The 17,089-nt window shown below is 35.4% G+C and overlaps 1 protein-coding gene across 1 annotated transcript; it reads left to right on the top strand.

The window, feature by feature from the left end:
- Positions 1-6,270: 6,270 nt before the first annotated feature.
- LOC138193883 (zinc finger protein 492-like) lies at positions 6,271-11,509 on the top strand. Its single transcript, XM_069142173.1, has 3 exons — positions 6,271-6,833; positions 9,560-9,624; positions 10,011-11,509. Exons 2-3 carry the CDS (start codon positions 9,607-9,609, stop codon positions 10,848-10,850), a joined length of 858 nt encoding a protein of 285 aa, XP_068998274.1. The 5' UTR covers positions 6,271-6,833; positions 9,560-9,606; the 3' UTR covers positions 10,851-11,509.
- Positions 11,510-17,089: the final 5,580 nt, after the last annotated feature.

Here is a 17,089-nt window from a genome sequence, read left to right as displayed (position 1 = left end):
CGCACAAAAAAGTTAAATTGCACCGTTACGTCAACTCGACAGGAAGTCCTCCATTTTGAATTTAGTCGCCATTTTGGCCGATTCTGACACGTTGTACTTTGTCGAACTCCTCCGAGGGATTTTGTCGGACCGACTTGAATTTAGGTTCTCTGGATAGAAAACATGTTTGAGATTAAAAGTTATCAAAATAATTTGTTTTTATCGATGCGTGTGCCTGTAAGAGGCGGCCATTTTGAGTGTCTCGCCATGAAACTACGAGTTGCTTTAAATCTTACGTACATGGACCGACCTTCTCCAAACATCACAGGTATGATAACAGCCCCGCCCTGAAGACCCCTGTGGGGTAATATTCGCTCATAGTCATAGCGCCCCCTGTTGGCCACTGGAAATGACACTTTTCATACTTTCACATTCTACGTCGAGCTGTTTGATCCCATGAACCTAAAGTCGGGTCACAATAACCTAAACATGTAGCTGATGATATATTGAGACATTCGTTCGACTTTGTCGATGGGCGTCGCCGTGACGATGCAGCAAAGTTGGATGTCTCGCCGTGACACAGGAAGTTGATATTTAAGGTCAACGGATGCTTGAAACCTCACGAAACGTGTCACATGCATCCTGCGTGGTGAGATGATACATCTGATGTGTTTTGTGAGTGGGCGTGGCCAAACGGCTCGCCAGCGCCCCCTGCTGGAGACAGGAAACGAGACAAAAATAGCAACTTTAAGCGGGGATACGCGGTCCCTCGCCCACTGCACGTCGGGGAGACGGCTTCGGGAGGCGGCGCACCGGAGGGCGAGGGCCCGTACATCACTGCTTGCAGTTTTAATTTTTAAATGCATTTTAATGCACTTTTTACACAGCTGTTGTTCTGCTGAGACACAAAGGAGACGTTTGAGTCTGAAAATCCTGGCAGGTGTTGAACCCAATATGAACTTTGACTTATTAGAAAGTCGTGCCGGAAATAGATTTAAAAAATGTGTGTGACCTTTTTCCTTCCAATTCTCCGGAGTTCAAGGATACGGTGACAAATGTTGATGTGAACTTTACAATCAGCGTCAGCTTGCAGTTTTGCGTCAGTGGTTCAGTTCAAGGTTTCATCATAGGGAGGAGGAGACTTGGCTGCTTGGCATCGAGAAAATCTGGCAATCCATCAAAAATCTGAAGCAGCGAAGAACCAGTTTGCTCCAGAGGAGCCGGCAACGCTGTGAGATGTCAGAGGAGAAGCTGCAGTCCAAACTACAGCACAGGGTAAATGTGGTCAATGTGTGTGTGTGTGTGTGTGTGTGGACGTTGCAGTAGAAACTTGTGGCTAGCAGATCACAGTAGGTCGCTGAGGTTCACTGGGTAAGTTACATTTTTTTAAATAATTTATTAAACTGCAAGTTTGTTTTGAAATTTAAAACCCACTAAAGTGTAATATGGACTGAGACGTGTTGTGAAGTGAGATCATGTTGTGGTTCAGTGAAAAACAGCTGAAAGCAGCTGTCTTGTTGAGGCAGCTCAAATTCCTGAAGGAAATGCTGTTTACCAAACAGCTTCATGCAACTGTGACCAATAGCTGAGTCACAATACAATACGATATAAAATCACTTTTTACTTAAAAAAAAAAAAATGCAGTTTGAGTCTGATCGCAGCTTCGTTGAGATGCTTTCACGTGTTTTCAGGTTCGTCTGTTTTTTTCTCTCAAACAGTCGTACAGACGATCTCTGGCCTTTCGCACAGTTCACAGATCCACCGCGGTGCGGAGCGCGACCCTCTCAAACCCGCTGGTAAAAAATAAATCAAAATGGGCCAACTGAGAAGTTTAGAAAAAGAAATGTGTCTTCGATAAAACTTTTAACGACTCAGACTCGTGAAAACATGAAAAAAGTGCTCGACTCGATCTTAAACTATGTACTGCATGTTTAACTTCATGTGTGGTTTTTTTTACGTCAAATTTAAAGCAATAACTGAACAATAAACAGTAAATAGTTGTATCAGACAGAAATACTCACAAAAAGTACAAGTAAATAAAATAAAAACAATTTATATACTTAATAAAAACAGACAAAATAAATAATATCAATATAACTAATAAGTACGTATGTTTATATCCATATAATACATGCCCTTCAGTACACACTGTGTATAATGCATCTTTGATGTGTAAATAAAATAATCTCCACACCTGAGGTTGTCAAACTTTCAGTTAAACCGATTACAGGATTAAAAAGCTGTCGGCGGTATTACATTTCTTCTGCAGCTTTCAGGCTTCAAATCATCAACAAGAATAAACACAATAGAAATCAATTTGAAAAAAAACAAACAAACAATTTGAAGTAAGTTGAAACTTTCCCTTTTTGTGTGTGTTGAACTCCGTGAACCTGGTTAATGTGTCCGAGTGTGACATATTGTCATGATGACGTCCTTCCAGAAGGAAATGAAACATTCTCTGTCTTTATTTGTAGATACTGAAGGACAAAGTTCAACATGAAGCAAGAAAGACGGATACACCTGCAGCCTGTGTTGGAACAAACTTAAAAAAACAAAAAGGATTCATGTTTATTCAACTGGAATGTATGAACCGTCGACTCTGCAGGAAAAACGGCTTTAAAGACAAATCTGCACTCGTGACTGCATTGATCTGCCAACAGGTAACGATCCTTCACGTGACAGCTCCGCCGCAGGTTTAGTGGCTGGTTTTGTTTGCAGAGATTTTTATCTGGAGGTACATGTTTTACATGTTTTAGTCCACTGAGTCGGTCTGACAGCTTTACTCACTTCTCAGATTATCCTCTTTCTGTCCAGTGGAAACCATGAATCTCCAAATTTGGTGATTTTTAAATTTGAATTTTTCTGATAAATTGAAAGATTAAATAATGGGTTGAAATAAAAAGTAATAACAATAATAAATTAAATTAATAAATCAATCATTTTAAAATTAACTTAGATTCACTGGAAAATGCCTCATTTTTCTGAATTTGTTTATTTATTTGTTTTAAAAAAAAGTAAATTTTTGTATGTAATTTTTTAAATTCCTAATTCCTAATGTTATTTCAATCTTTGTGTCTTCATGTGTTAACAGGGTTATATAAGGTCTTTATTTAAAAGATCCTCTGATCTCAACGAGACAAAATAAAGGCGAAATATAAAATAAACAAAATAAAGTGTAAATGGAAAATTAATTTAACTGCTTTAGTTACGAGTTAATTAATAATAAAAAAAGCCTTAAAATATGATACTATCACAAATTATTGTCTCTAAGCAGAAACAATTCACATTGCTGCTAAAGAAAATATCCACAATATCAATTAAACTTTAAAGTGCTTTGAATATAACTGAAGAACACGCAGGAAGATAAATAAATGATTAGAGAGAAGTTAAATGAGTCAAAAGGATATTTGAGCCTGTAAAAGGAAAAAGATGAGTTTTTAGTCTGTTTAATAACATTAATATTCTCCGCTTCATAACAACGTGTATATATATATATGATAAATCACTGACGCCTCCTTTTTCTTGTGACTCAGGTCTTCCATCGATATCAGAATGAAGTCCTGTGATAGATGCAAGCGGCGAGTCGAGTCCGAAGCGTCCCGCTGGTTCGGACGCAGCGAGCCGCTCAACGATTCGGACTTCAGCCGGCGCCGGTGAGTGAAGTCGCTCTGATTCAGTTCCCCGACATCACTTCGTATCAAACGTCATCTCTGACTTCATTTTAATAACATTCTCAAAGAGCCTGAACATTTACTTTGAAATATTCTCACCTTTTACATAAAAACACCTGCAGCTGATTACAGGTTATTTACACTGCTTTAATTTTCATGTCATGTTTAACTGGACGTAGAAAATATATAATTAAAATGAGACTAAGAAACCTTTGAATGAAAAAATGGAATTAATTCACAAGCAATAAAACTCAGTTCAGTCGAATCCAGCTGACATTTTCTATATTTTACTGTTTTTCAGTGACGACCAGCAGATCGCAGAGTTTCCAACAGCCGTTTATCTGCTGACGAACCAGAACCAGAACCAGAACCAGAACCTGATGGGTTTCACCTTCAGCTTGGAGCCTGCAATCATCAAGTGAGTCCTGCTCGCCTGTGTGGAGTTCAGGAGAAGATTTGATATTGAACAAACACGGTTTTAAAGCCGAAAGCGTTTTATTGCACACGATTTCCACCGATGGCGGCAAATGAGCCGGGCTAGCAGGTTGCCCTCGTTTCCAGTCTTTGTGCTAAGATAACCTAAGCTAAACTAAGCCAAGTTAAACTAAACTCAGCTAAGCTAACTTCTAACTTTGACTCATTCTTAATCCAATGCAGTAAAACTTTAATTTGCCATCTTGTGTGTTTTTATTTTGTAACCTTTTTGCAGCCGATGTAACAAATGTGATTTTAATTTCAGGCTTGCGTGCGTGAGGACGAGCAGTAAGGAGTGCTTCACGTATTTCTAGAGTCCGCCGTGAACCTCGCAGTAAGTTCTCATTCATAGAATATTGTTGAATATTTTGCTTTTCTTCAGTCTTACACGCATGATTCTTTAGAGCTGTCACTCACACACAACTTCCAACATGCCACAGAAGTCGTGTCTGTTCCCAGACATTTCAAAATTACGCAAAAGTCAACTAAAAGATGTATTTTCTCTCTCACTCTCTAAACTCATATCTCACCATTACATCCCATTAACTTCATGCTTTTTCTCTCCCATAGTTTCTTCTGCAGATGTCCACCGGTCGTGGAGCTGCACGTCTCGGCTCTGCGGTTGTCGGCCGCCACCAACAGTTCATGTTTTGGATCTCCATGCTGTCCTTTTCTCTCTCTGCTCTCCTCTCTGTCAGGAGTCCTGTTTTCCTCCGTTTTGCCCCCGATCACCTCTCCTCCTGTGGCCTCCTCTCCTCTCCTCCTGTGGCCTCCTCTCCTCACCTCCTGTGTCCTCCTCTCCTCACCTCCCGTGGCCACGCCCCTCACCGGTCCCAGCAGCTGCAGCCACTCACCCCGGATCACCACCTGCAGGTGTGCTGCATCTCCCTGATCACCTCCCCGGACTATATGTACCCTAACCCTGCACTCCTCTGGTTGTCGGTTCATTAGTTAGTCACCCGTCCGTCCGTCCGTCCGTCCCGTCCCCGTTCACGTCCCTGTTCCTGTTCCACCTGCAGAGCTCCCTGTCGGAGTCACCAGTCGGTTGAGTTGCCCTCCCGACTGGAAGCAAGTGGACGCTGTAGGTGCCACCTTTTAGTTTGTCTGTTTTTATTTATGGGAATAAAGACCGTATTTTGGAACTGATACTCGAGTCTGTGAGCCTACATTTGGGTCCTGTTGAACACCACCACATAACACTCTCACCGCCAACCCGATCGAGGCAAATGCTCCGCCCACCTCTGAGCCTGGTTCTGTCGGAGGTTTCTTTCTTCTGTCTGTTGGAGTTTTTCTCTCCTAGTTTATGTGGGAATTATTGAATTGTTGTGTTTCTCTGTATAATGTTGTAAAGTTCTGCTGTAAAGAATTTAATGTGTTTAAGTGTCATGAAATAACCTGTGATGTGATTTAGCGATGTACAAATAAAATTTAATTTAATTAGTGGAAATATTTTCGATGGGAAACGGTGAGATGATACGAGTCCCGCCGGTTTGGGCGTCACCGCTTCCTGTTATCAAATCACGTGTTCAGATTCAGCAGGAAAAAAAAGGTTGTCTGTAAATCATATCAGATGATCATAAATCATATCAGATGATCATAAATCATATCAGATGATCATAAATCACATCAGAGCGAGGACACTGGAAATGTGAGATGAAAACTCAACCTGAGCTGTTGCAGATTAATTGTCTGGATTATTACTAGAATTGTTTGTTAACATCGTAAAAGTTCAACAACGAAGCTTTTTTTTTTTTTTTTTTTTTTTTTTTTTAGGGCTGAAAACAAAACGAGTTGAACACCCAACTTGGAGTCTTTTATATATTATCTATTTGTTTATTTATTTATCCGTTCTCTGTGTGAACCGTTGGTTTTATTTTGTTTTTTTTTCTGACACACGTCAGTCATTTTGTCCGTTGATTAAAAATGTATTAAAAAAAATAAATACAAAACGTGCGATTGTTTTTCTTTTTTCTTTTCCAGTCGGTCTTCAGATATTTTAACTTCGCCAGTCTTTCACACTCCGTCTCACCAGGTGGCGGTATTTCACCTTTACAGCTGGTTGGAGACGAGAAACAAAAGAAAACGGCAACAAAAGCCTTGTGCGCGCGCAGACTTCAGGGGAACGCCCACGTCACGTCACGTCACGTCAGCGAGTCTGCGCGAGCGGTGCCGTCCGGACGTGTTGGTGTCGGTTCTCCGATCACAGCCTTTCTCCTCCTTCCTCCTCCTTCCTCCTTCCTCCTCCTCCCTCCTCCCTCCTCCTCCCTCCTCCTTCCTCCTCCTCCTTCCTCCTTCCGTGAGTGCAGCAGGTTGTGGAGTGAAGAAGACGTCTCCCGGGGGTTGGAGGTGTTCCGGTTTTGACACCGGAAGTGCTCTCCGCTGCGTCCTGGACTGTCCGCAGGTAAAACCAGCGAGCTAACGTCCGGCTAACGTTGACGTTAGCTCGTGACCTCGTGTCCTCTGCTCCTCTCGGTGTGTCCTCTGCTCCCCTCGGTGTGTCCTCTGCTTCGGACACGAAGTTGAAGGAAGAAGAGAAATCTTTGGACAAAAACCCGCCGTAACCACGGCAACCAAACACAGCCGCGGGCTAACCTAGCTAACCTGGCTAACCTAGCATGCTTGCAGATGTTGACGTCGAGTTTTTTCTGAAGACAAACTTCATCTGAGACAGAAGACAAGAAGACAAGAAGACAAGAAGTTTGTCTTCAGGTGGGAATCATGAGAACATGAATATAGAAACAACGTATGAATCTAAAAGATCAGGATTAAATCTGAAGGACAAACAATCTAATTTATTATTAACAACATAATAATAATCATAATAATCATAATAATCAGAACCAAAAATATTCTACACATAAATGTTGATTTTGTTAAATCCTCTTAAAAATAAACTCTCACTCCGATAAAACACACAAACCACATCTGTACGTCAGAGTCGAGTATCAGCTGCTTTATATATATCTATATCTATATATATCTATATATGTATATATAGCTATATTTATATATATCTATATGTATACATATAGATGTAGATCTAGATATCGATATCTATATAGATATATATCTATATAGATATATATCTATATACCAAACCAAAGTACAAATATTTGCTTTGGAACATCGTTAGTTCCTCAGTCTGTCAGTTAATATCAGTTAATATCAGTTAATACCAGTTAATATCAGTTAATACCAGTTAATACCAGTTAATATCAGTTAATACCAGTTAATATCAGTTAATACCAGTTAATATCAGTTAATACCAGTTAATATCAGTTAATACCAGTTAATATCAGTTAATATCAGTTAATACCAGTTAATACCAGTTAATATCAGTTAATATCAGTTAATACCAGTTAATATCAGTTAATACCAGTTAATATCAGTTAATACCAGTTAATATCAGTTAATACCAGTTAATATCAGTTAATATCAGTTAATACCAGTTAATATCAGTTAATGCCAGTTAATATCAGTTAATATCAGTTAATACCAGTTAATATCAGTTAATACCAGTTAATATCAGTTAATATCAGTTAATACCAGTTAATATCAGTTAATATCAGTTAATATCAGTTAATACCAGTTAATATCAGTTAATACCAGTTAATATCAGTTAATACCAGTTAATATCAGTTAATATCAGTTAATACCAGTTAATATCAGTTAATACCAGTTAATATCAGTTAATGCCAGTTAATATCAGTTAATATCAGTTAATACCAGTTAATATCAGTTAATACCAGTTAATATCAGTTAATATCAGTTAATACCAGTTAATATCAGTTAATATCAGTTAATATCAGTTAATACCAGTTAATATCAGTTAATACCAGTTAATACCAGTTAATATCAGTTAATACCAGTTAATATCAGTTAATACCAGTTAATATCAGTTAATACCAGTTAATATCAGTTAATACCAGTTAATATCAGTTAATACCAGTTAATGCCAGTTAATATCAGTTAATGCCAGTTAATATCAGTTAATATCAGTTAATACCAGTTAATATCAGTTAATACCAGTTAATATCAGTTAATATCAGTTAATACCAGTTAATATCAGTTAATATCAGTTAATATCAGTTAATATCAGTTAATATCAGTTAATACCAGTTAATATCAGTTAATATCAGTTAATACCAGTTAATATCAGTTAATATCAGTTAATACCAGTTAATATCAGTTAATATCAGTTAATATCAGTTAATACCAGTTAATATCAGTTAATACCAGTTAATATCAGTTAATATCAGTTAATACCAGTTAATATCAGTTAATATCAGTTAATATCAGTTAATACCAGTTAATATCAGTTAATACCAGTTGATATCAGTTAATACCAGTTAATATCAGTTAATATCAGTTAATACCAGTTAATATCAGTTAATGCCAGTTAATATCAGTTAATGCCAGTTAATATCAGTTAATATCAGTTAATACCAGTTAATATCAGTTAATACCAGTTAATATCAGTTAATATCAGTTAATACCAGTTAATATCAGTTAATATCAGTTAATATCAGTTAATACCAGTTAATATCAGTTAATACCAGTTAATATCAGTTAATATCAGTTAATACCAGTTAATATCAGTTAATACCAGTTAATATCAGTTAATACCAGTTAATATCAGTTAATACCAGTTAATATCAGTTAATATCAGTTAATACCAGTTAATATCAGTTAATGCCAGTTAATATCAGTTAATATCAGTTAATACCAGTTAATATCAGTTAATACCAGTTAATATCAGTTAATATCAGTTAATACCAGTTAATATCAGTTAATATCAGTTAATATCAGTTAATACCAGTTAATATCAGTTAATACCAGTTAATACCAGTTAATATCAGTTAATACCAGTTAATATCAGTTAATACCAGTTAATACCAGTTAATATCAGCTAATATCAGTTAATACCAGTTAATACCAGTTAATATTAACTGGGGCGGCACGGTGGTGCAGTGGTTAGCATTGTCGCCTCACAGCAAAAAGGTTCCGGGTTTGAATCCGGTCCTGGGCCTTTCTGTGCAGAGTTTGCATGTTCTCCCTGTGCTTGCGTGGGTTCTCTCCGGGTTCTCCGGCTTCCTCCCATCATCCAAAAACATGCACCTCAGGTCAGGTTACCTGGCGCCGCGCTAGTGGCAGCCTGCTGCAGCATCTCCCCCCTGAGAGCCCCCCCTGAGAGCCCCCCTGCTGTAGTGAAGAAATTTCCCCTCGGGGATTAATAGAGTACAATAAAATAAAAATAAATAAATAAAAATATCAGTTAACACCAGTTAATACCACCGATGAGGAAGGAAACACACTCAAACACACATTTTGAATACAAACCTCAAGGTGTGACGTCATATTCTGTTCAGAACTGAATCCTAAAATTAAAGTCTGAGTTGGACAAGTGAAGGTTTAATAAAGAGCTGATGTTGCAGGTGATCGGTGGGATTGAAGGAGTCTCAGTTCAGCCACGACAGGAAGTATGGAGTCTATAAAGAAGGTGAGGAAATATAATTATATGTAATTTAAGATCACTAATTGGAGCTCAAATATGTTGAGTCTAGTTTGTCAGCATTTCATCATTCGACTCAACTGTTGGAGTGAAAGTTTGTTTAATAGCTTTGTCACTTTCCCCCTTTTTGTAACTGATGCAACGTAACTCCATCCATCCGTTATCTATACCGCTATATCCTGAACAGGGTCGGGGGGCGGAGCCTATCCCAGCTCACATTGGGCGAAGGCGGGGTTCACCTGGACAGGTGGTCAGTCCATCACAGGACCACAACGTAACTCCAGTGGAGAGAATATAAACCGTGATCACGATAAAGACTCGTTCCATGACCGCATTTCACTCACTTTGTTTTTTATCTTTCTTTGTCGCCATAGGAACAGGAAAGCGAAAACATTGCGACACCTCAGCGCCCTCAGGAGGACGACGACGCGCCCCCGGTGACGGCGAACAGAGAGAAACCCCACAGCTGCAATCAGTGCGGGAAGACTTTTCGTTACCCTTCAGGACTAAATGTGCACAAGTGCGCGCACGTTGGAGAAAAACCGTACAGCTGCGAGCGGTGCGGGAAGGCCTTCACTCGGATGGGCAACTTAAAAACACACCGACTCGTCCACGGGGAGGTGAAGCCGTACGCCTGCGAGCAGTGTGGGAAAACGTTTACCGTCCTACAGGACCTGAAAAGACATCATTTCGTCCACAGCGGAGCGAAACCGTTCGGCTGCGATCAGTGCGGGAAGACGTTCACTCAACGGGCGAAGCTGCAAACGCATCAGCTCATCCACAGCGGAGTGAAACCGCACAGCTGTGAGCAGTGTGGGAAGTCTTTCACTCAGATGGGTCACTTGAAAACACACCAGCTCATCCACAGCGGAGTGAAGCTGTTCAGCTGTTTGGTGTGCGGGAACGCTTTCACCCGGATGGGCGACCTGAACTCACATCAGCTGATCCACCGGGGAGTGAAACCGTACAGCTGTGAGCAGTGTGGACAAGCCTTCACGAGGATAGACACGCTGAGCAGGCATCAACTCAGCCACAGCGGAGTGAAACCGTACAGCTGCGAGCAGTGCGGGAAGACCTTTACGAGGATACACCATTTGAAATGTCACCTCGTCATCCACAGGGGAATTAAACCGTATAGCTGTGGGGAGTGTGGGAAGGCTTATGCTAAGATGCATACTTTAAAATCACATCTAGTCGTCCACAGGAGAGCTTAAATTAAAAAAAAAAAAAAAAAAAATCTAGCTCCGAGTAGAGTTTGGGAGGACAATTTAAAAATATATATATATATATATCAATTTGTGTTTACAGGAGATTATTGGAGACAATCCCTATAAAGGAAGAGAAGTCTCCTCCTGCTGGAGAGGTTGTTTATAAAACCGCACAGCTGATTCTTATGAGACCTCATTTGTCCTAAAATGCAGCCACTTCCTGTTTTTTTTCCCAGTGAAGCAGTTGAAGAACCTCGCTGACTGTAAATCAGATGTCATTTTTGTTCATATATTTGTTTATATTGTTGTTTCTGTGGTCTGATGAGGGAACTGCGTTTTCTGTGCAACAGTGAGATGGTCCGTTAAGATCACAGGAGTCTGATTTTCTTTTCTTATGTAGTTATTATCAACGATGTCTCTAAAGATTATTGCTTCTTTAATAGATCTTTAAAGTGCTAAGAAAAAATGGAAAGTTAAACAGAAAATGTTGTTTGTGTGCTGAGGAAGATCATGTGAGGGGTCGATAGCTCCGAGTGGTCCTTGAACTTCTAGATAGTTAGCTCAAGTTATTTGTTACCTAGTTATTCAGTTTTCTGTTATTAAAAATTGTTGAATCAAAGTGTAAAGATTTGCTGAATGTTAAATAAAACTAGATTGAAACCAAAGTTCCCGGTCCTGTAAGGATGACATTACATCTTTATTTAGCTTTATTTTTTTATTCACTCTATTAATCCCCGAGGGGAAATGTCTTCACTACAGCAGGGGGGCTCTCAGGGGGGGCTCTCAGGGGGGAGCTGCTGCAGCAGGCTGCCACTAGCGCGGCGCCAGGTAACCTGACCTGAGGTGCATGTTTTTGGATGATGGGAGGAAGCCGGAGAACCCGGAGAGAACCCACGCAAGCACAGGGAGAACATGTAAACTCTGCACAGAAAGGCCCAGGACCGGATTCGAACCCGGAACCTTTTTGCTGTGAGGCGACAATGCTAACCACTGCACCACCGTGCCGCCCTAACTAAACTAAACCTAACTAAACCTAACTTAACTAAAATGATAAACTGATATGGTTGATGCAGAAATATCTCCTTTTACATCACTTTTTGTAAAATGATTTAACAACTTTAAATGCCAAATGTTGTGATCTGAAAACCTAAAAGTAATGTGAAGTTTGTTCATCGTGTTTCTTAATATGGTGAAATGTAGACTCAGACATGTTCAATTCTTTTATCTGATGTTAAAATGAAAACTTTTATGCTTTAAAGACAGCACCAATAAGTGCTCAAATCTAAGTATTTTCAGACAAAGGTAAACCTCAGGAATATTTATATTTATATTTATATTTATAAATATATGTGTATATATATATATATATATATATATGTGTATATATATATATATATGTACATATACAAAAAGAGTGATTCTCCTGTTCTACTATTTCACGACTACTTTTTTATCATATTTTAGACGACATACGATAGTGACTTTTTTTTATCATATTATAGACGACATGCTATAGTATGAATTTTTTATCATATTTTAGACGACATGCTATAGTATGACTTTTTTATCATATTTTAGACGACATGCTATAGTATGACTTTTTTATCATATTTTAGACGGCATGCTATAGTATGACTTTTTTTATCATATTATAGACGACATGCTATATTATGACTTTTTTATCATATTTTAGACGACATGCTATAGTATGACTTTTTTATCATATTTTAGACATGTTATAGTATGACTTTTTTTATCATATTATAGACGACATGCTATATTATGACTTTTTTATCATATTTTAGACGACATGCTATAGTATGACTTTTTTATCATATTTTAGACATGTTATATTATGACTTTTTTATCATATTTTAGACGACATGCTATAGTATGACTTTTTTATCATATTTTAGACATGTTATAGTATGACTTTTTTTATCATATTATAGACGACATACTATAGTATGACTTTTTTATCATATTTTAGACGACATGCTATAGTATGACTTTTTTATCATATTTTAGACGGCATGCTATAGTATGACTTTTTTTATCATATTATAGACGACATGCTATATTATGACTTTTTTATCATATTTTAGACGACATGCTATAGTATGACTTTTTTATCATATTTTAGACATGTTATAGTATGACTTTTTTTATCATATTATAGACGACATACTATAGTATGACTTTTTTATCATATTTTAGACGGCATGCTATAGTATGACTTTTTTATCATATTTTAGACGGCATGCTATAGCATGACTTTTTTTTTATCATATTTTAGACGAAATACTATAGTATGACTTTTTTATCATATTTTAGACGACATGCTATAGTGTGACTTTTTTATCATATTTTAGACGACATGCTATATTATGACTTTTTTTCATATTTTAGACGACATGCTATATTATGACTTTTTTATCATATTTTAGACGACATGCTATATTATGACTTTTTTTCATATTTTAGACGACATGCTTTAGCATGACTTTTTTATCATATTTTAGACGACATGCTATATTATGACTTTTTTTCGTATTTTAGACGACATGCTATATTATGACTTTTTTTCATATTTTAGACGACATGCTATAGTATGACTTTTTTTCATATTTTAGACGACATGCTATATTATGACTTTTTTATCATATTTTAGACGACATGCTATAGTATGACTTTTTTTCATATTTTAGACGACATACTATAGTGTGACTTTTTTATCATATTTTAGACGACATGCTATAGTATGACTTTTTTATCATATTATAGACGACATGCTATAGTGTGACTTTTTTTCATATTTTAGACGACATGCTATAGCATGACTTTTTTTTATCATATTTTAGACGACATGTTATAGTATGACTTTTTTATCATATTTTAGACAACATGCTATAGTATGACTTTTTTATCATATTTTAGACAACATGCTATAGTATGACTTTTTTATCATATTTTAGACGACATGTTATAGTATGACTTTTTTATCATATTTTAGACGACATGCTATAGTGTGACTTTTTTATCATATTTTAGACGACATGCTATAGTATGACTTTTTTTTATCATATTTTAGACGACATGTTATAGTATGACTTTTTTATCATATTTTAGACAACATGTTATAGTATGACTTTTTTATCATATTTTAGACAACATGCTATAGTATGACTTTTTTAATCATATTTTAGACGACATGTTATAGTATGACTTTTTTATCATATTATAGACGACATGCTATAGTGTGACTTTTTTATCATATTTTAGACGACATGCTATAGTGTGACTTTTTTATCATATTTTAGACGACATGCTATAGTATGACTTTTTTTTATCATATTTTAGACGACATGTTATAGTATGACTTTTTTATCATATTATAGACGACATGCTATAGTGTGACTTTTTTATCATATTTTAGACGACATGCTATAGTATGACTTTTTTTTATCATATTTTAGACGACATGTTATAGTATGACTTTTTTATCATATTATAGACGACATGCTATAGTGTGACTTTTTTATCATATTTTAGACGACATGCTATAGTGTGACTTTTTTTTATCATGTTTTAGAAGACATGCTATAGTGTGACTTTTTTATCATATTTTAGACGACATGCTATAGTGTGACTTTTTTATCATATTTTAGACGACATGGTATAGTATGACTTTTTTATCATATTTTAGACGACATGCTATAGTGTGACTTTTTTATCATATTTTAGACGACATGTTATAGTATGACTTTTTTATCATATTTTAGACGACATGCTATAGTATGACTTTTTTATCATATTTTAGACGACATGTTATAGTGTGACTTTTTTATCATATTTTAGACGACATGCTATAGTGTGACTTTTTTATCATATTTTAGACGACATGTTATAGTATGACTTTTTTATCATATTTTAGACGACATGCTATAGTGTGACTTTTTTATCATATTTTAGACGACATGCTATAGTGTGACTTTTTTATCATATTTTAGACGACATGTTATAGTGTGACTTTTTTTATCATATTTTAGACGACATGCTATAGTGTGACTTTTTTATCATATTTTAGACGACATGTTATAGTGTGACTTTTTTTATCATATTTTAGACGACATGCTATAGTGTGACTTTTTTATCATATTTTAGACGACATGTTATAGTGTGACTTTTTTATCATATTTTAGACGACATGCTATAGTGTGACTTTTTTATCATATTTTAGACGACATGCTATAGTATGACTTTTTTATCATATTTTAGACGACATGTTATAGTGTGACTTTTTTATCATATTTTAGACGACATGCTATAGTGTGACTTTTTTATCATATTTTAGACGACATGCTATAGTGTGACTTTTTTATCATATTTTAGACGACATGTTATAGTGTGACTTTTTTATCATATTTTAGACGACATGCTATAGTGTGACTTTTTTATCATATTTTAGACGACATGCTATAGTATGACTTTTTTATCATATTTTAGACGACATGTTATAGTATGACTTTTTTATCATATTTTAGACGACATGCTATAGTATGACTTTTTTATCATATTTTAGACGGCATGCTATAGTATGACTTTTTTTATCATATTATAGACGACATGCTATATTATGACTTTTTTATCATATTTTAGACGACATGCTATAGTATGACTTTTTTATCATATTTTAGACATGTTATAGTATGACTTTTTTTTATCATATTATAGACGACATGCTATATTATGACTTTTTTATCATATTTTAGACGACATGCTATAGTATGACTTTTTTATCATATTTTAGACATGTTATATTATGACTTTTTTATCATATTTTAGACGACATGCTATAGTATGACTTTTTTATCATATTTTAGACATGTTATAGTATGACTTTTTTTATCATATTATAGACGACATACTATAGTATGACTTTTTTATCATATTTTAGACGACATGCTATAGTATGACTTTTTTATCATATTTTAGACGGCATGCTATAGTATGACTTTTTTTATCATATTATAGACGACATGCTATATTATGACTTTTTTATCATATTTTAGACGACATGCTATAGTATGACTTTTTTATCATATTTTAGACATGTTATAGTATGACTTTTTTTATCATATTATAGACGACATACTATAGTATGACTTTTTTATCATATTTTAGACGGCATGCTATAGTATGACTTTTTTATCATATTTTAGACGGCATGCTATAGCATGACTTTTTTTTTATCATATTTTAGACGAAATACTATAGTATGACTTTTTTATCATATTTTAGACGACATGCTATAGTGTGACTTTTTTATCATATTTTAGACGACATGCTATATTATGACTTTTTTTCATATTTTAGACGACATGCTATATTATGACTTTTTTATCATATTTTAGACGACATGCTATATTATGACTTTTTTTCATATTTTAGACGACATGCTTTAGCATGACTTTTTTATCATATTTTAGACGACATGCTATATTATGACTTTTTTTCGTATTTTAGACGACATGCTATATTATGACTTTTTTTCATATTTTAGACGACATGCTATAGTATGACTTTTTTTCATATTTTAGACGACATGCTATATTATGACTTTTTTATCATATTTTAGACGACATGCTATAGTATGACTTTTTTTCATATTTTAGACGACATACTATAGTGTGACTTTTTTATCATATTTTAGACGACATGCTATAGTATGACTTTTTTATCATATTATAGACGACATGCTATAGTGTGACTTTTTTTCATATTTTAGACGACATGCTATAGCATGACTTTTTTTTATCATATTTTAGACGACATGTTATAGTATGACTTTTTTATCATATTTTAGACAACATGCTATAGTATGACTTTTTTATCATATTTTAGACAACATGCTATAGTATGACTTTTTTATCATATTTTAGACGACATGTTATAGTATGACTTTTTTATCGTATTATAGACGACATGCTATAGTGTGACTTTTTTATCATATTTTAGACGACATGCTATAGTATGACTTTTTTTTATCATATTTTAGACGACATGTTATAGTATGACTTTTTTATCATATTTTAGACAACATGTTATAGTATGACTTTTTTATCATATTTTAGACAACATGCTATAGTATGACTTTTTTATCATATTTTAGACGACATGTTATAGTATGACTTTTTTATCATATTATAGACGACATGCTATAGTGTGACTTTTTTATCATATTT

This window comes from Embiotoca jacksoni, unplaced genomic scaffold, assembly GCF_022577435.1.
Source record: "Embiotoca jacksoni isolate LCO1_2020_lvr unplaced genomic scaffold, fEmbJac1.0.p SCAF_98, whole genome shotgun sequence".
In the NCBI taxonomy this organism is placed as follows: Eukaryota; Metazoa; Chordata; class Actinopteri; family Embiotocidae; genus Embiotoca; species Embiotoca jacksoni.
Note: the sequence above shows the minus strand (reverse complement) of the source record. Positions and strands in the feature narration are given on the sequence as shown.